At 52.0% G+C, this 20,354-nt stretch overlaps 1 protein-coding gene across 1 annotated transcript in view; it reads left to right on the top strand.

The window, feature by feature from the left end:
- The window catches only part of ADGRA1 (adhesion G protein-coupled receptor A1), a 288,662-nt gene that overhangs the window by 232,942 nt on the left and 35,366 nt on the right, over window positions 1-20,354 (top strand). The window contains exons 15-17 of the mRNA XM_020973047.2: window positions 662-789; window positions 1,937-2,060; window positions 11,064-11,209. Of these exons, the coding sequence (XP_020828706.1) occupies window positions 662-789; window positions 1,937-2,060; window positions 11,064-11,209 (398 nt within the window). The remainder of the gene's footprint in view (window positions 1-661; window positions 790-1,936; window positions 2,061-11,063; window positions 11,210-20,354) is intronic.

Here is a 20,354-nt window from a genome sequence, read left to right as displayed (position 1 = left end):
ACCACCAACAGCCCCAACAACTGTTCTTGGATAACAGTAGAGAAATGACAGCCTTGGGTCCAGGGCCATTCCTTTCCATCCTCTGAAACTCTTGGTGACTCTGTCCCTTCCTTGTAGGTGACTGGTCAACAATGCCAAATGTAGCAGAAAAGTCAGGAAGGAGGAGGGAGAAAAGGCCGGTGGATTTGCCACTTTGTTATTATTGTCGTTATCTTTTGGGAAACCAGTCTTAGTTGAGTGATGTCAGATGTCCGACCTACAACCACGGGTCTTTCTTCTGCCAGCAGATGTCTGAGGGGAAGGAGACGGTACCCCGCTGCTGATGTGCAAAGCTGCACTTTGAAAGTGGTCTTCCAGAGCCAGGGACTGATGCCCCTCCCACCTCGCTCCGTCCCCCCACCCCCAGGTTCAGACCAGTGCAGAACCCCGCCCCCCTGGCCCCCATCTACGCCCTGCATGCCCTTCTTTATGGCGGCTTCTCAAAGAATGCCCCCTCAGTCCCTGGCTGTCTGATGCTTTCTCCGCCCTGCCTGAATCTCTTCTGGCTGGGAAGCACTTTGAGCGGCGTGGCCCCTGAGCCCCTGAAATGATGCAGGCAGGAGCTGCTCCCCGCAGCCCCGGCCTGCCTGACACCGCTAATGTGGTTTTCCTTCTGTGACAGGATTTGAAGACAGTCCTTTCCTTGCCCGAGGACCCTGGGGAATTCCTGCACCCCGTGGTCTACGCGTGCACCGCGGTCATGTTACTGTGCCTCTTTGCCTCCATCCTCACCTACATCGTGCACCACAGGTAAGGCGTCGGCACCACCCCAGGGCCGTCCCCGTCCACTATCGGACTGGGCACAAGACGAGGCATCGTACACGCCAGAAGCTCTCCCTCAGTTAAACGTGGGGAAGGAAGCTGCGATTCTGGGAGGATGGAGTGCAGAACAGGGTGGGGTGGGGAAGAGCCTGGCCTGGCCCCCTCTCCCAGCCTACTTCCCGTTATCCAATGCCCTCCAAATGTGGGTGTCCGGGATGAAGCCCCAAGTTTTCCAGCCCAATTAAATGTCTGAGTCAAATTAAGTGACTTTGGGCCGTTGTTTGCCGCCTTGGTAGTCGTTACTGAGCCGGAGAGGGGGAGGGGACAAGAAGGCATCTTTTTCTGTAAAAACAGAGCTTGGCTGATTCCAAAGCACTGCAGACTGGCTCCGAGGTCCCCTGCCCTAGAGACCTCATGCTGAGGAAGACCTTGATTTGAATTCCCATCACAGACTCCTAGGAGGAGAAGTCTCTTCTCCCTGTCTCAGTTTCCTCCTCTGTAAAATGGGGGCGGGGTTTAGATTCTGGCGCATCAGGCCCTTCTCAGCTCTAAATTGAGGACTCTGTGGGAGACAAGTGGGTGATGATGCCCCTACACTGTGTTGGGCTGGATCTGCTTGGCCCTAAAGCCGTCCTTAAAGCCTCTCAGCTCTGCAGGAGCAGTTCTGTGCTCTCCTGGCCCAGCCCTCGTGACCTCAGCATCACCTCCATGCCATGTGTGGTGCTAAGATCAGCCTGCCTGGCCTGAGAGTTCTCACCCAGGCTGGAGTCAGCTATGAGAGGACCAGCAATGAGGTCTGGGCCTGGCGGACAATCTCCATGGCCAATCCACCAGGCGCTTAGCACAGGCACTGTGCTAAGCATTTCTGTTGTTTTGTTTTGTTTTGTTTTGTTTTTACAAATACTAATTCATTTGACCCTCACAACAGCCTTGGCAGATAGGTACTATTATTGTCCCCATTTTACAGCTGAGGGAACTGAGGCAGGAAGAGGTGAAGTGACTTCCCCAGAGCCACCCAGCTAGCGAATGCTTGAGGTCACATTTGAACCCAGGCTTTTCGGCACTGTGTTCACTGTGGCACCACCTGCTGCCTCTGCTGTGCTACACTGACTTGTTTGCTCTTTCGTCCTCACAGCACAATCCGCATCAGCCGCAAGGGGTGGCATATGCTTCTCAATTTCTCCTTCCACACAGCCCTCACCTTTGCTGTCTTTGCCGGGGGCATCAATCGCACCCAGTACCCGATTGTCTGCCAGGCCGTAAGTATCTGAATTCTCTTCACTTTTCCCCAGAAGTTTAGCCCTAGGGCAAGAGCAGCAGGGGTGGAATGCTTGTGTACCTCCCTCTCCTCAGTGTCTCTGGGGCCATTTTCAGCCCATAGCTGTGTCTCTACCATGTGCCTCTGTCTGGGTTGGGGCTCTGAAGGCAGGTCTGGTCTGACTGCCCATCCTGAACCAGGATCCAGGCAGTCCAGGCTGGACTGCTTTTGAAGGGACAGAGCCCAGTGTTGGGTGCTCCTGCCTCCCCCACAAGCCTGCTTGTGGGAGCCCTGAGGCTCTGCCCTCAAGGGCCTTAAGGTGCATTCGTGTGGCTGCTTTCTCGACATCTCTCACTAGGACCCCAAGTCTGTATCACCCTAATAGATAAGGCAGCAGTTTACTCTGTTTGGGAAGGCAGAAAATTCCTAAGCCCCTAGGGAGCGTCAGTCTGGACCCCAGAGAACTTGAAACCAAGATTAAGGATGATTCAATTGTGCAAATGAGCCCAAGGTGGCAGAAAAAAGCTGAACTCACAGCTTCCTGGCCCTATGTCTGCTTTCTGGGGCTGTCTGGGGCTCTGCAGGTCTAGATTCAAACCCTTGTCCTGCCATCAACTAGCTGTGTGACATTGCCCAAGTCATTTGTCTTTGCTGAGGTTCAGATTGCTGTCTCTCCAGGGGCAATGCCACCACGTCTCCTCTCTCTGTCTCTGCCTCTCTTGCTCTCTCAGGGAGGTTGAGAGGGACCCAATCAGTCAATCAGACAAGTATTTATTAACCACCTACTGTATGCCAGGCACTGTGCTAAGTGCTATGGATACAAAGAAAGACAAAAGACAGTCCCTACCCTCAAAGAGCTCCCAGTCTAATGGGGAGGTGCCATGTAAACAACTGTAAAAACAAGACGTGTATGGGATACTTTGAGGATGACAATAGAAGAAAGGGAACAGCATTACAAGAAACCAAGGAAGGCTTCTTGTAATCATTTGTGGGATGAAGGAAGCCATGGAAGCCAGGAGGTGGAGAGGGAGAAGGAGTGTCCCAGGCATGAGAAAGAGCCAGAGAAAGTGCCCAGAGTCCAGAGATGAATGGGAAGGAGAGCAGCTCATGGCATCATCTCATAATAATGACGATGACAGTAGCTAGCATTTATATAACACTTAATCTGTGCCAAGCTAAGTTCTTTACAATTAGTATCTCATGTGGTCCTCACGACAACCCTGGAAGGAGGTGCTATTATTATCCCCATTTTACAATTGAAGAAACTGAGGCAAACAGAGGTTAAGTGATTTACCTAGGGTCACACAACTAGTAAGTATCCGAGGCTGGATTTGAAGTCGGATCTTCTTGGCTGCCTCTCAGCACTCTATCCACTCTGTCACCTAGCTGGCCCCATAAGAAGACTGGAAAGGTTGAAGGGGGTAAAGTTATGAAGAGCTTTGAATGCCAAATAAAGCATTTTCTGTTTGCTCCTAGAGGCCATAGGGAGCCACTAGAGTTCATTGAGGGTGAGAGGTGATGTGGCCGGACATCAGTGGAAGGTGGACTGCAGGGGGAAGAGACGGGATGCAGGCAGACCCTGCAGCAGCTATTGCAATAGTCCAGGAGTGAGAGGTTGAGGGTCTACGCCAGGTTGGGGGCAGCGTCAGAGGAGAGGAGGGGCCTATTCAAGAGCTGTTGCAATGTTGAAATTGACAGACCTTGGCACCATATTAAATCTGGGGAGGAAGAGATGGTGAGCAGACCAGGATGACTCCTAGGTGGGGAGCCTGAAGGTCTAGGAGAATAGAGGTGCCCTTGAGAGTAATAGGAAAAGTAAGAGGGGAAAGGGTTTGGCTGGGTGAAGAATGAGTTCTGTTTTGGAATTTTGAGTTAAGATGTCTGTTGGACATCTCATTTAAGATATCTGGAAGGCAGGTGGAGATGAGAGACTGGAGGTCAGCAGAGAGTTTAGGACAGGAAAGGTAGATCTGAGAATCATCAGCGTAGATAGTCATGAAATCCATGGGAGCTGATGAGGTCACCAAGGGAAGCAGGATAGAGGGAGAAGACCCAGGACAGAACCCCAACGGACACCCATGTTTAGAGGGAATGACCTGGAGAAGGATCCAGCCAAGGATACTGAGAAGGAATAGTTAGAGAGGGAGGAGGAGAACCAGGATGAGAAGGAAAGAGTGCCTTGAAGACCCAGAGAGAAGAGAGAGTAACAACAGTGTCCAAAGCTTCTGGGAGGTCAAGGAGAAGGAGGATGGAGCAAAGGCCATTGATCTAGCAGCTAAGAGATTGTGGGTCACTTTAGAGGGCAGTTTCAGGGGAATGAGGAGGTCAAAAATGGATTCTAAAGAGTTAAGAGAATAAGAGAAATACAAATGGAGGTACTGCTGGTGGTGGTCTTTTCTTGGAGTTTAACCTTCTGAGAGATGAAATGATAGCACAGATAGAAGGGTGTGGTGGCAGGGTCAGGATAGGGGAGACAGGGGTGTGTTCATAGGCAGGAGGGAAGGAGCCGGTGGAGAGGGAGAGACTGAAGATAAGGCACAGAGTGAGGGTGATGGAGAGAGGGGGCAATCTGCAGGGGAGACAGGATGGAACTGGACCATTTGAGCAGGTTGAGGGGTTCACCTTGGCAAGGAGAAGGGCTGCCTCCTGGTGAGAGATAGGGCTGAAAGCGGAGAGGGGCAGAAGGCATCTGAGTGACGGGAAATGAGGAAGAGGGGAGAAGAGGGGCTCCACTTTTTCTGTAAACTAGGGGAGACGATCTCTGCTGAGAGAGCAGGAAAGGGGGAGCCATGGGAGGCTTGAAGAGGTACAAGGAGGTTTGGAGAGTGGGAGATGAGGAAGGCAGAGCGGGATTGCCCGGCAGCAGGGAGGGCCCAGGGAGCCTTGTGTCCCATAAATTTGTGGCAAATCCAGTCAGAATGTGATTTTCTCCCCCTTTATCAACAACATTGCAACATTCAGTAGCATCACTACAGATGGCAGCAGGAATCTCAGGCTGAGGCTTGACTTGGAGTAATCTGTGAGGTGATAAGGGGCCAGGGACTCAAGAAGATAGCTCCCCAAAGAGTCCAGAGTGGCAAGGAAGGGAGGAGAGTGTGGCCAATGCCAGCTGATGGCCTGGGAGACCGAGGACAGAGTGAGGGAAAAGAATAGAGTTTAGGTCACAAGTCAGCAGTGAGAGGTGGAATGCCAAGAGATTTTGATCTGATCGGGGAATTTCAAAGTGCCTAACATGGAAGTGATGCATCTATGGGTGAGGGCGAGGTCAAGGACATGATGGTCTCTGTGTCTGATGGGGGGAGCGAAGGAATCTCAGCTGGGCGGGAGCTCTCTGCCCACCCTCTCTGGCCAGTGAGATCCTACCTCTAACCTTGGGAGGATGGTCTGCAGCAGCTGGGATCTGCTCAGAGGGACTGCTTTGTGGGTGCCCTCCCCAGAGCTGGTGCCAATGCCAGGCTCTCCCTGCACTCTGTGTTCAAACAGAATCTAGCCGGTGTAAGAGTTCACGGAGTGGCCAGGTTGTAACAAGCTTCCCTGGCACCCACTGAGGGGGCAGGCAGGCTTCCCAGGCTGCAGCAGCCATTGTGGGAGAGGGAGAGGGGGCTCAATTTCCCGTGATCAGAATGATTTTGCCAAGAGCCATCTTCACAAAAGCCCCATTTGACAGTTGAGGAAACAGGCTTAGAGAAATTAAGAGACTCATTCAGTCATGGAACTGGTAAGAGGCATTGCCAGTTTTAAACCCACATCTCCTGGGTTAGAGATGCCTGTTCTAGAACTCAGTTTGGTACCTGTTAATGATGGAGGCAGCCAGAGGGCACCACAGTGCACAGAGCACCAGGCCTAGAGTCAGGAAGACCCAAGTTCAAATGTGATCACAGACACTTCCTAGTTGGTCAAGTCACTTTGCCCTGTTTGCCTCAGTTTCCTCATCTATAAAATGGGGATTATAGTAGCCCCTTCCTCCCAGATTGTTGTGAGGATCAAATGAGACAATATCTGTGTGATGCCTGGGGTATAGTTAGCTATTACTCATTATGCCCCAGGAAGGGTCATAATGCTTTCATTCCTCACCCTGAAAACAGAAAAAATGTGAGATCCCCAGAAAAGAAAGCCAATGTTTTCCTGATAGATGAGAGGCTGGCCACCCTGCCTGTGGTCCAAGAACCACTGAGAAGTAGTAAAATGGGTGCTCGGCAGCCGGTTCATGCACAGAGCCCTGGGGAGATGCTAGTCTGGGGGAGGGGACCAGCGAGGCTCATCCACTCCTGTTGCCAGAGTAGCTCGAGCCCTATGACTCCAGGCAGACCCCTCCCCAGGCTTCCCGAGGCCTGCAGAAAAGGCAAGGGTGTTGTAGATGGTGAGGAATGTGCTGCCTCCTTTGGGGATGGGGAGGCAGGGAAAGAAACTTTAATAGAAAGTGGTTTGCTCTGAGGAGTCCAGGGCCCTTCCCAGCCTTGGAGACCACTCAGGAGGCTGCCCAGAGTCAAGACAACTTGGGGCCTTTCATCAACTGGGGAGTGAGGCTTTCTCTGTGGCTGGCCAAATGAGCCCCCTACCACCCTACCCGGAGAGCCACCCCACCCTGTGCCCATCTGAGAGGAGCCCTTCCTTGTTCTCCCCAGGGAGGAGCCACCCCACCAGCCCCACCTGCAACCTCTCCCAGGACACTGATGGTAATGGAAGGGGCTTGACAGTTGTTATGGCAACAGAGGGGCTAATTACAACTATTAGGGGACATAATAAACATCACCAGATGGTCATCATCAGCATTCTCAGGAGGGGAGCCGGCCTTGCTTGGCCTCCTCCCTACCCAGAGATCCCTCCCCCAAAGCCAGCCTGGGGAGGGGGCCCACAGCCACAGCCACAGCCTCAGCTCACCCATAGGGCACCCTGGGGAGGCCTGGACCAACCTTCACAGAGACCTTGGCCCCCAAGGCTGCCCAGGCAAACATGAGAGGCCCCCACCTCCAGAAGGGGGCACTAAACAGCTGGGCTGAGACTGATGGGCACAAATGTGTTCCTTCCTGCCCCAAACTGGAATGCTAAGGGCCCCAGCCTGACCAGGTGCCAATTCTGGGTCACCTCCTGGCTCACACCAGGCTAAGCTGGGCCTTGGGCCTTCCTTTGGGTCCTGAATGGAAGCTTTTTCTAGAAGTCCACCCTCTTCCCCTTAGCCAAGAGGCCCATGCCAAGTTGTCCCAGGAAGCAGAGTCACTTTGCTAACTGGCCTTGCCAGGCCGTCCGCAGCTTCATCTGGAGAAAAACCAAACAAACCTCTCTGTGCTCGGTCATCAGAGGGCTGGGCTGGGGCCCTCACCCACTAATGCACTCTCCATTTAGAGACATGCTGTCCTTGACTGCAGAATGTTGGGTTACCGCCTCTAAGGTTGCCTCATTTTGTAGAATCAGACAGAGGCTCCAGACGCAGGCTGCGTAATTAGCTAATTCACCGTTTCCATAGCAATGAGGACCTCACATGTAATGAATGGAGTGTCACTGTATCAGGGGGCAGCCACTGGGTGTGGCAGCATGGGGGCCCCCTTGGGGATCACTGGGATACTCATATGAGCCTCACTTGTTACTCATGGGCACCCAAGGGCCCATGTCCTCATGGAAGGTGGCTGGGGACAAGAGTCCACGCTAACCGGCCATCAGTCCAGAGCCTCGTCCCAGAGACCAGGCGGTCCTGATTCTCAAGGAAGGGGCCAGGGCAGTCCAGCCTGGAGGTTAACAAGAGATGATTCCAACCAACTCAGGCTGGGCACAGAGACCCCTGGACCAGAGGATGTGAGAACTGAAGAGAGCCCTTGGCGGACGGGGAGCTCACCCTGCCTGGGGCAGCCCCTTCCACTGTGGGGCAGTTCTCACTCTTAGGGTTGCTTACTGAAGTCGTCTCCATCTGCCTCCACACCTTACACCTGCTGTCCCCAGTCCTGCAGTCTGGGACCAAGCAGAAAAAGTCTTATCTCTGCCCTGGCCACTAGGAGGTGCAGTGGAAAGAGGGCTGGACCTGGGCTCAGGAATCCTGCCTCAGACACTTCCTGGATGTATGACCTTGGGCAAGTCACTTAGTCTCTGTCTGCCTCAGCTTGTGAAATGAGTGAGGTGGGCTCCATGGCCTCAGAGGTCTCTTCCAGCTCCAAATCTGATGCCATAATCTCCATTCCAGGGTCCTATTCACCCCAAAGCCTGACCCCAGGCCCCTTCACACCATGGCCTGCCTTCCTCCATAGTTGGAGAAAGCCATCCAGTCAACACCGCCATTCCTGGGAAGACTGCATCATGCACTGTACTATGGCCCACTGCCATCCCTAGGGCACCGTCCCTCCCTGGCCAGGACTCCCCTGCTAGACAGCATGCCCCTTCTGGGCCTAGACTGTCCTCTCATGGCCCAGGGTCTGCCGGGCACAGGGTTGGGCCTCAGTCAATGTGTGCTCATTCATTCATTCAGCCCTTCAAACACCTGAAGAACAGTCAGCCCTGCTCTTCCCTGCCCCCACTCCTCCCTTCTATAGGCTACACAGAGCCCCAGAGACTAACCCAACAACACCTTCCAAGAGCACAGGCTCTAAAGTCAGACGATCTGGGTTCAGATCCTGCTTCTCAGGCTTCCCACCTGTGTGTCCCTGGGCCAGCCACTCCCCTTCAGCAGCTATAAAATGGGAGGGTCTCTGAGACCCCGCCAAGCTCTGATTCCATGAGTCTGTGATCTGCCTTTAGAGCTGTCCCAACATGGAGGAGCTGGCCCTTGCTGGAGGTCTCCAACAACCGCAGCCATAGTAGGTGGGCACAGAGCGGACCAGGTGACCCTACAGTTTGTTCTGTCTCTAAGCTCAAGACTCACTGACCTATAAGATGCTGCAGTGTAAAACTGGGGCTCCCATCAGTCACTATGAGGGCTGTGTGGGAACAAAGGGACCCCCTGCGGGAAGGGGAGAGAAAAGAGACCTGAGGTGCCAGACTGGCCCCGGAAGCTCTTCCTCTGGTGATGGGGACGTCATGGTAACCTCACCTCAACCACAAGCAAGGGACCGCCCAGGAGACCCCCCCACCGGGGCCCACACAAGGTCCACAGAACACAAGGTCCTGGCACCTCAACACCCACATGGCACCCACAGAGGGCCCATACGGTGCCCACCTGGCACCTTGGTGCCCACACAGGGACCATACAGTTCCCGTCTGGCATCTCAGCATCCACACAGGGCCCATGTAGTGCCTACCTGGTGCCCACATGGTGCCCATACTCATTCACATCCTGAACAAAGAAAGCACAGATGCCCACAGCCGTGAAGGAATCTCAGGGCTCCCCCATGCACATAATTCTCTCCATGACTGGCACCCACATGGAGAGCGGACCAGTGGTCTGCACAGCCCCAGCTTCGCAGGCATGAGGCGTCTGCATCTGCCCTTCTTGTCTCAGCCAGCTGGGCCACCATCCAACTCTCTTCTTCAAAACAGTAACTTCTTCCAACACATTTTGGCATTTTCTCCTTCAAAGGTCAAGAGAGGCCAGTGCTCCTGAGCCGGCCAGGCCTCCTGAAATCTCCTTCCCTAAAAGACAAGTGACAGGCAGGTGCTCTGCTGGGGAAGACAGATCTGTTCTCCAAATCCCATGGCTCTCAGACCCGTGACCCAGGCTACAGGAGAAAGGAATGCCCCATGAGGAGCAAGATCTAAGAGTGGGTACCCACTGTCCTGCCCTGCTGGGATCAGGAGGTGGGCACCACTGCCCTGCCCTGCTGGGATCAGGAGGTGGGCACCCACTGTCTCGCCCTGGTGGGATCAGGAGGTGGGCACCCACTGCCTCACCCTGGAGGGATCAGGAGGTGGGCACCCACTGCCTCGCCCTGGAGGGATCAGGAGGTGGGCACCCACTGCCTGGTCTTTGTACTTCATCTTGCCTTGGTCTGCAGAACCTGGCAGCAGAGTTCATTAGAAATAATAATCACAGGTGGTTCTAGTGCACTTCCAGGGGTTTTTTTTGTTTGTTTGTTTCATTGTTTGTTTTTGGCCAGGCGATGGGGTTAAGTGACTTGCCCAGGTCACACAGTTAGTAAGTGTTATGTGTCTGAGGCTGGATTTGAACTCAGGTCCTCCTGACTCTTATGCCACCTAGCTGCCCTGCACTTCCTGTTTTGCAGAGCACTTTACATAAGGGATCTCATTGTTAGGAGTGATTACCTGCAGTTTACAGATGAGGAAATTGAGGCACAGAGCACCTAAGTAATTTGCTAGGAGTCTGCAGGGTCTTCCTGACTCCTATTCTAGCACTGTCTCCCCTCTGCTACCTAGTGGCCTATGAGACTCTGCCCTCACTGAAGAATCCAATCCAACAAGCATTTATTAAGCACCTGCTGTATGCCAGGCATTGTGCTAAACTCTGGGGATACAATTTATAAAAAGGAGATCCTGCCTTCAAGAAGCTTCCGGTTTAATGGGGGAGACAACATACACCAAGGTGGGGGGTACCCAGCATGAGGGCATTGTGTTCTGTGGAGCCAAAACCAGGCACACCATCTGTCTCTGTCCTCTACAGAAGGGGGCATGGGGAGGAGTTTGGTCCTGCCTCTTGCAGTCTCCACTCAGAGGGGCCAGTCGAGCCTTGAAGGGGCCCCAGAGAGCAGCCAGTGCTGAGGTCACTTTGGGCCTCCTGCTAGGCTCAGGGCCTGCCCTCCCCACCCACGCTGACGATGCCCAGTGGCCATGTGGGGCAGGATTGCCCTGGCAGCACCTGGAGCCATGTACTGGCCGGGCTCTGAGTCACTGACAGACCCAGAGCCCCTCGCTGGTGGAGTCTGGGCCATTGGCGAGGCCCCAGTGCCACCCACCCCAATGCGATGCCCAGGCCCTCCTCAGTAGGGGAATCTGAGCTACCCGCCACAGTCACCTTGGAAGGCAACATCCTCTGGGGGGTTCTGGGTCCTTTTCCTCAGTGGTAATCTGCTGGGAGCCTTGAAGCCAGGCAGTCCCTAAGCATCTTGGCACATGCTCACTCCCCCAGGTTGGTATCACGCTCCACTACTCCACCCTCTCCACAATGCTGTGGATCGGTGTGACCGCCAGAAACATCTATAAGCAGGTGACCAAGAAGGCGTCCCAGGGCCCGGGGGGTGAGCAGCCTCCATACCCCAAGCAGCCTCTGCTCAGGTAGGGATCGTCTGTGTCTGTCTGTCTGTCTCATGCGCGGGGCCCAAATGGTGATGCTCTGGTGCCTTCCTGGCCGTGCCCTTCGATGGCCAGTTCAGAGCTGGTGATGACACTGGGAGTCCTCTGGGACCCAGAGCTGGGGTATGTGAGCTGGATGTAGCAGAAGGGTGCAGGAACCTGTGATGCCACTCTATGGGAAGGGCTCTCAATTGCTCCCTCACTTGGGATGTAGTGTCACCGAATGCTCCCATGGGAGCTTCTAGCCCCTGCTGGTCAGCTTGGGCCAGATGACCAGTATATTCATTATTAGGGCGCTGGCCTGCCTTGGTCATTAAAGGGAGTTTCTTCATCCGCGAGTTCCATAAAAGTCCCCAGCCTCATTTCCAGCCACACTGGCTGTGTCTCCTTAAGATTTTACCAGGGACACGGCAGATGGGCAGCACCTGGACGGAAAAACCTAGCTATGCTTAGAGCCTCTCGTCTTGTGCCTGAATCAGTATCTCCCACAACAAAGCCAGGGTTTGGTCCTGGAGGCTCAGGAGGGCTCCCAGAGTGGGTGCCCAGGGTATGCTTGATCCTCCCCCCTACCTGGGTGACAACCTTCCCAGGAGGCTGGCCGACTTCTGGGGACAAGCTTCGCCAGACTTAGCTGGACTGGACCTCTGACAGCAAAGACAAAGTCTGTCCTAGCGCCAGCCAGCTTAGCAGGGCCGACCAGCCAAGCCTTCAGGAGCCCAGCAAGATGCTGGAGGCTGGGGGCAGGCCAGGGGACAGAGCACAGGAGAGGGGGGGCTGAGCTGATGACACTAGGAGGCCAGTGCTGACTGGAAGTGTCCATTCCCCCCGTGGAACGTCAGCCACCCTAACGTGGGAACATTGGTCACCACTTTGGCTCCGGCTCTCCTGTGGTCATGCTTAGTCCCCTCACCCAGGCTGGGGCCAGCACTTCACTTTTTCTTGTTCCACTCGAGTCAAAATGCCACGTGCTGTCCAGCCTGTCCTGACCCTCCCAGGTCTCCTGGAAGTCTGGCACTCTAGCCAGGAGGGGCTCTCCTGACCAAAATCACACCACACTTCCTTTTCCCTCTTGGGAAGGTTTTTCCATGCTGCATGATGACACTGAGGGGGAGGGGAAGGTCATCGCTAACAGACAACAGAGGTTCCCTGCTGAGAACAGGCCCCCCCCCCCTGCGGCCACCTGGCTGATGTCTGGGTCATCCTTGTGAACTGTGCTCATCCCCTGCCCTGAGCACACCCCTCCTCTCCTCAAAGCTCTTCCCTGGCTCCCTATCACCTCCTTAGTCAAGTCAGGCTCTGGCCCCGCCTACCTCTGCCACCATACCCTTCCCCATGCCCTGCCCGCAAACTGAAGTCTTTGTTCCCCAAGACCCTCCCCACCCCCTTTGCTTTTCTGTCTGTTTTTAGGGAGGGAGCAGGATGGAGCAAAGGACAGTCCGAAGTCCTGGGTCCAAGTCCTGACTGCCATTTCTCCCTTCCCTCCCTGGGCCTGCTTCAGGCTCCTCCTTGATGACTCTCTGGGCCTGTTGGGCCCTTCTACCCACCCCTCAGTGCCCACTCAGAGGCCACCTTCTCCAGGAAGTCTCCCTTCAACTGGAAGCCTTTCCTGATGCCCTGTTGGTTATTTCCTGGTGTCTGCAGCTGAGGGCAGGGACTGCCTTTGGGCTTTCTTTGTACCCCCAGCACTTAGCACTAGTCTGGCATAGAGTAGGCACTTCCTAAATGTTTGTTGACTGACTGAGTGACTGAGTTTGCACTGAGTATGGCATATTACAGCTCTTGGCTCAGATATCTTGTTTCCCGGCAAGACCAGGAACTCTGTGAGGGTGGGGGCAGGGTCTTACCAAACTTTGTATGTTCCCCCACCACTGCCACGCGCACACACACACCCAATGCAAAGGTTTGTACCCCGAGTAGGTCTGGTATAGTGAATGAATGAATGAATTCCTCAATGGCCAGCAGTGAGGGTAGTCCCATGGCACATGGCAGACTGCAGACAAGAAGCTGATGTAGAAACACGACCACCTGGCCTGAGCAGCATGTTCTGGGAACAGGAAGCAAGCACCAAGAGCTGCCATATGATGCACACCAGAGAACCTCCCTGCCCCCAGCCAAGGGCCCCCAGGAAGAGGATTCCTTCCAGAGGGATGGCTAAGGGGATGGCGTGTTCATGTGCAGCATTTCACCTTGCCCATGGTCACAGCCAGCCCCTCTGGGGCACCATCTGGAGGCTCACCTTGGGGCAGATGTCTGTGAGGGCTCCTCAGAGGAGACAGCTTGAGTTAGACCATAAAGGACCAAGAGGAGGTCCCTTCCTGGGAATCTGGACATGGGAGCTTCCAACACGTAGGCCCTCGGAAGTGGGATGGGGAGAGGACCACTCCTGGCCATCTGATGACCTGCTGAGCTTGGAGGTGCAGGCAGGAAAGTCCTTCTGTTGTGCAGAAGCCTCAGACAGGCTTAATTGGTGGATGTTTCAGCTCCTCTCTGAGAACCAAGTCAGTGGCTGCTTGTCCAGTGATGAGCCAGAAAGGGCAGGAAGAGACTCTGCTCTTTTCACTAAGATCAGGCCAAATGTGCTGAAACTGCCACTGCACAGGGCTGGTGGATATGCAGCAGCTATGAATGAGTGACTGAATGAAAAGCATTTACTAAGCACCCTATGCCAAGCACTGTGTGCTAACCAGGAGGCTACACACAAAAGCAGACAGTGCCTTCCCTCACAGAGGAGACAACATACAAAGGTGTGCAGTGGCCATGGAGGGGGCCTTTTGCCCCAGAAAGTTATAGGAATGAAATGAGGCCTTAGGGGAACACCTCATCCAGAAATCATGGCAAAGTTGGACTGATCATAGTTCACGGTCCCAGAATTGGGAGTGGGTAAACTGGAAGTCAGGATGGTGGGTGAGGCTGTGGAGGAGTCTGGACCGGGGGACTGAAGCAGGTGAAGCAGGTCATCTCCTGAATTGTGCCTGAAAGATACAGTCACCAGCCAAGGTGGGGAGGGGCACAAGGCAGATGGGCAGGAGCCAATCTGCCAAAACAGACAAAAAGAATCTGCAGCATTGTGATGGGGAAGTGCCTGAGACGGGGGGCAGAATAACCCAGTGGGAGGCCCCAGGCAGATGGAGGGTCATCTCTGATGAGTGATCAGGGCCAACTGCTCAGAGGAGGCATCCTTGGGATTGGACTCTGAGGACTGAGTAGGTAAGCAGAGCATTCCAGCAGGTTCTCATGTCTCAGCCAAGCCCACAAGGGAGATGCAGATGGGGAGGATGTGGGTGAGCTACCACCCCCTTGTGCATTTTTGGCTCTTCTTTGACTCTGACTCTCCCTCTCTTCCTCCTCTTCTCCTTCTTCCCCCCCATCTCTCTCTCTCGCCATCTTCCTCTCTCCCTCCCCCTCTCCCCCTCTTCCCCCTTCTCTCTCTCTCCTCCTCTCTCTCTTCCTTCCCCACCCCCAGCTGCTGAGATGTTCCCCACAAGTGAGCTTGCTCTGTTTTGATAATCCTTTCTCACAGTATTTTGGTGGCTGCTGAAGGTACTGTTGCTGGCACCTGGGATAATGATGAACCATCATTCCACCATCAAGGAGCTTAAGCAGTAGTCAGTTCTATATTAACACACCAACTCCAGCAAGCCTGGCTTCAGCTGATCCCTAGGACAGAGGAGACATGCTGTGCTCTGGTTTTCCTGCATTTGGAAGAGGACATGAGGGAATGGAGAAACCTTCCCAGTACAAACAAACACTCATGGCTGCCTTCCTTCTGCCCACTTGAATTAGATCCCCTTCACTACCATGAGGGACCCTGAAGATGGGAGCCAAGAGAGGCCACAGGTTGTTGACTAGAGATGACAGAAGAGTGAGCCCTGGGCTCATGACCTTGGTGAGCTTCTGTCTTGCCATGACTAACCCTAACCCAACCTGAGCTTACAGGTCATTCAGACTTCCCATGGACCTTGTTGACTCAGAAATAGAGACATCCCAAGGCCATCTTGGAGGTTGTATTGAGTTTGTGTCACTGAGATGAGATTTCGTTGTGGGTCAAAACTGGAAATCATAATATTGGACTCCATATTTTAGCTCAGATTTTAAACTGGTTCCTTGGTGGGGAGGAATAGACTGAAATGGCCCAGGGAGAATCATCTGGTCTCTGGTCTTTGGTCTGGTCTAGGGGTAGACCTTTTCTAGACCCAGCACAGAGTAGCCCAAGTCCAACCATTCATCCCCAACGACCACAGTGAGTTTTGAATGGATCCATGAGTGCTAAGGGGCATGCCCACACCCTTGTCCCTCTGTAACTGCTGATCCACCTACCCCCACATCACTGAATGAAAGAATTTGGGGGTCCAGTGATTCTGGAGCACCCCTCAGCAGGAATCCTGTTGACCATCTACCTGACAAGTGGGTGTCTGGCCTCTGACTGAGGTCTTCCAATGAGGCCTTCCATTCCATTTGCAGATTACTCATCAGGACATTTACCCTTAATGACAGTAATAGCTGGTGTTTCTTATATTTTGAAAAGTGCTGTATTTGTATGACCTCATTCTGATCTTCACAACAACTTCAGGAGGTAAATGCTGTCCTAATACCCATTTCACAAATGGGGAAACTGAGGTACACAGTTATTTACTGACTTTCCATATCACACAGCTAGTAACAGAGAAGGGATTTGAACTGAGACATTCCCAACATCAAGCCGGAGGCTGTATCCCCTGCATGATGCTGCCTTCTTACTTTCAGCTTAAATTGGTCTTTTGATACTTTCCCTCCACTACTCCTAGCGCTGCCCTTAGGGGCTAAACAGAATGAGCTGGATCATTATTCACTGTAAAGAGATTGGGCCAAATGCTGTCTATGGCCCCTTCCACTTTCACTGTTCCATGATCCTACATCCTTCCACTCCATTTCTCCACATGGAAAATGAAGAGATTGGACTGGCTGCTCTCCGTGGTCCCTTTCTGTGCCACACACTCCTCATTCTAATGTATGTGACAATCGATTAAGTAAAAATGGTGGCACACAAGAAACTCAAGGAATGAGCTCTATGGCAATCAGAAACTTTCCTGAAGTGAAGTATCATGGCACCCAGTGGAGAGAACATGGGCTCCCTCAGAGAAGGGCTGGATGACTCAGCCTCACCCTAGTAGATGAGTCTCCCTTCCATGCCCCCATGAAAGTGGGTGGAGACCACCTTCTTTTGACCTTTTACCTATTAAAGGAGTAGATCTAAGTTAGAAGAAGTTAAGGGGTAGCTGGAAAACAGAGTATTGTCCATTCAGCCACCACAGTAGAAAAACTCAACCATGACTAGGGCAGGGGAGGGGATTGCCACCCCCTATCATCACGGGGAATTCTTCAGGCAAAGCCGATCCAATGGGAAGGACAAGTTTGTCTGGCAGCTACAAAGTGTCTCTGCTTCTGGGGAAGGTCCAAACACCAGCATGTCACAAAGAACCTATGAGGAACAGTGTCAGATGCTGGGGGAGGAGGGCAGAGCTAGGGATTCACAGAATGTGAGTGTGATACTTTAGCATCTTTTGCATTCTCTGTGGGGTGAAATAAAAGCTGTCCTCTACTCAATATGCACCCACTACCTAGAATTCTTGGATGAGAAGTGGGGACCTCAGTGACCCATGTCTGTGGGGACCAAGCCAAACATAAGCTGTATTAGGAGATTTTTCTGGAGTAGACCTGAGTGAGGCATGAACCAAAGAAAGACAATATGGCCCTTTGGGGTCAGTCAGGCCAGTCAGAGAACAAATCTGGCCTATGTGAGTCAGTGAATGGGGAAAGGGGGAAGGGGGCACATAGCCCTAGACCACAGGTTCCATAACTCATGCTCCCCCATGGTAGTTTGCGTTACCCCAGATCCTTATTCCTTCTTGTGAATTCTGTGAAGTGGAGCCATGTTGTGTTTTTTTCAGACTTGGCTGGAACTCTAAGGTCAGAAGATACCAAATGTGGCATTTTCAGTGGGAGGTCCACAATTCTGTCTGGTCTGCACTGTAGATGACTCTCTCTGATCCATTGGTGCCTGTTATTCTGCCAGTGAACCCCTTCACATACACCATCTCTCTGCCTTGTTCAGGATGACAGGGACAGCCCCATGGTGGCCAGCTAGGTTTGTTCCATGGAAATGGTAGAACCCCACAGGGCAAGTCAGATAATACCTTATAGAATGTAATGGCTGGAAGAGAACTTAGGAGTTGCCTCATCCAGCCCACCTTGGTTTGGTGTGTTCCAGTAAAACAGTTGAGAGTTTTCTGCCTCCTTCCCAACCAAGCAATAAGGACCTCCCTCCTTACTCTCCCAGGCCCTTCATATCCTACCCTGTGGGTGGGGGCAGGGACCTTTCTTGTGTTCCTGGAGGGGACAGGAACAGGGTCTGGCATAGAAAGCACTTAGTAAATGCTTATTGCATGACTGAGTTGGAAGCCACATCTTTGTTAGCACATTGGCTCATCTTCACAGGAGCAAATAAGCACTTTGAGGAAGGAGGGAGAAGAGAGAGCTCCCCTGTGGAGGCACTGAGTCCAGAGGGACTTCTTGAAGTCTGTCTGGGGTAGATCCTGAGCTTCACTTGGCTTAAAGCTTCTAACCTGTGTGTCCATCCATCCAGGATTGTAATCATTCCCAACTAATACCTGCTAATGTTGACCCAGGCTCTGAACCAGACTGCCACCATTCATTAATGGTGCTACTTACACACATCCCCTGCCATCTTTGTACCTCTGTTTCATAGTGAGTCATCAGGAATAGCTGCATCTGGCTCTTCCTTTCTCTGGGAATTGTTGCCCTTCTGAGTGACTTTTTGAGGTCTGTGTGTCACATCCCTGACCTGATCTTCTCAGCTATGACATATTTAGAGCCAAAGACAGTGCCCACAGGAAGGCTATGTCCTGACCTACAGACTTCTGTAATGTTGCCAAGGATGTTGATCTGGTTTGGTTTGGGCCTAGCTCTTGGCGGGGGGGGGAGGGTATTTCACTGAGTTCTCTAACTCCTAATGCTACCAGTTCTTGTGTTATGTGGGTATTTGTCCCTGACTGGTTTTGTGACATTTTTTCCTGTGTTGTACCATTCAGTCATGTCTTTTGTTCCTTCCTCGTTTTTAAGGTCGTCATCACTCTAGATGAAACTTGAATTTCTAAGTGAAAACAAATCAATTTTTCTAGCCACTTAAATTGGTCCTGAATACCTTATGCAATATTCCTTGTTTTTTTTTTAAAACTTCATCCTCCTTTCATACAAGCATGAAGGCAATCCAGATATATTTATGTTCCTTATCTCAACAAAGGGATTTCCTTTCTCCTCATTAAAAGGATATCTGTCAGAAGTGTTCTGTAGAAGCATCCATTGCTACTGTTGGCCTGGAATTTCCCTGTTCTTGGCAAAGGTTTCAGAGAATTGTGTGACTGTTTCTGTTTTCTGTTGGGTCTCATCTGCAATTGTCTTTTCTGTCACCAGAAATATTTTCCAGGGCTATTTGTCTATGATATTGCAGCCAGCTTCTGAACCTCTTTGGGGCTTGATTGTGCCAGAGATAACTGGAAATGTTCCCACTTCATAGAAAAAGAATAAAAATAGCATCCAGATCACTATTCCATATGTATCCCCTTGGGAAAGGATGACCAAAACCATAGCAGGAACTTCGCCCTTGTCCTTGCCAAGGCCATCTCTAGCAAAGCACACTTCCCATGTGTGATCCATGGTCCAAAGGATCTTGATAAAGCTAATTGTTGTGGGCAGCTTTGAGTGGAGATAGCTTTGCCCATACTGTATTGGTCAGTGAGGAGGCAGAGTACAGTGCTGGCCTGGTTTGTGGACTTGGGGAGTTCTCTTGTTACCCCTGGCATCACCTTCTTGCTCATTCACAGCTGAGCCCTTTAACACAACATAATTTTTTCTTGTACATGAGAATGAGAAGAATAGTTGATACCTTTGTGTAAAGCAGGAGAAAAGCCTCTGCCCCCTTCCCACTCCAGCAGACAACAGGTGTATTGTCCAGCCAGATATCAGAGGATTACCTTCTACTGGTTGCCTATTGGCCAGTCCCCAGCTTTCCTCGGGGCATTGCTGACTTTTTGAGGCCAGACTCTGATAGAGTCTATTCTTCTGGCTCAGCAAAAGTCTTCTGAATGCACTGTGTGAGGTTCATCATCTTTGGCACCAGTGGTTAGGGCACATCTGACAGGAGGCATGTAGTTTGGTAGGAATGCTGGACTGGCAGACAGGAGGCCTAGCTCTGCTTTTTTTTGGCTATAAGGTCTCAGTTTCCTTTTCTTTTTAATGAGATGGTGGACCCAGATAATTTCTGAGGTTCTTTATGCAATTAAATGCTATGGATGATGTATGGAGGACTCAGTGGCTCCAGAGTGGTACAAATAGTCCACAAGCCTGTCAGGGCATCGGGGACCACTGGCCCAAAAATTCTTCAAAAACTCTGCTTCTCTCTGGACCAAAAAAACCCACTGCTGGGTATTAAAATGGACTTGCTGAGCACTGAGCAAAGGTGGCCTCCAGATAAAAGAGCTTGACCCTAGGGTTTTTATGGAAGTGAGAAGGAGGCCTCTGCCAAATTTTGGGAGCAATCACCTGGGAGGGATCCCAAGGACTGTGGGCACCTGCTCATTCAGTGTCTGTGAAATAAAGGTACAGGGTTGTAATCGGTGCTGAAGTTTATGAAAATCCTTTCAATAGCACCCCCAGCCCTAGATGCAGATAGGCTTTAGGGATGTTCTGTAAGTCAGTCAATCTTTTAAAATGAGTTTGTAGCTTGGCAAACCAGAACTGATGGAAATTAAAAGGAATTTCCAACCTTAAGTTATATAGATTCTAGGACAGAGATAATGCTTTTGATGAGGAAGAAGATCTAGTTTGAGGGCAGAAGAAATACCTCTGGGGTCTGCTTAGCTGCCTGGCTAGTCAGGGTTCCAAAAAAGCTTATCCGCTGTGCATAAAGACTCTCCATCTGGAGAGTCACCCACAGGTGAGACTCTGGAATGAATAAATTCCTCTTCTGATACAGAGAAAAAGCAACCAAAGGACTTCCTCTAGTCTTATGTGACATTTTAAAAGGTTCAAGAGACATCATTTCTGGGTAATTTAATAATTTTATTAATAA

Source organism: Phascolarctos cinereus, unplaced genomic scaffold, assembly GCF_003287225.1.
Source record: "Phascolarctos cinereus isolate Bilbo 61053 unplaced genomic scaffold, phaCin_HiC Scaffold_3;HRSCAF=262, whole genome shotgun sequence".
In the NCBI taxonomy this organism is placed as follows: domain Eukaryota; kingdom Metazoa; phylum Chordata; class Mammalia; order Diprotodontia; family Phascolarctidae; genus Phascolarctos; species Phascolarctos cinereus.
The sequence above is the reverse complement of the archived record's forward strand: the minus strand, read 5'-3'. Positions and strand labels throughout refer to the sequence as shown.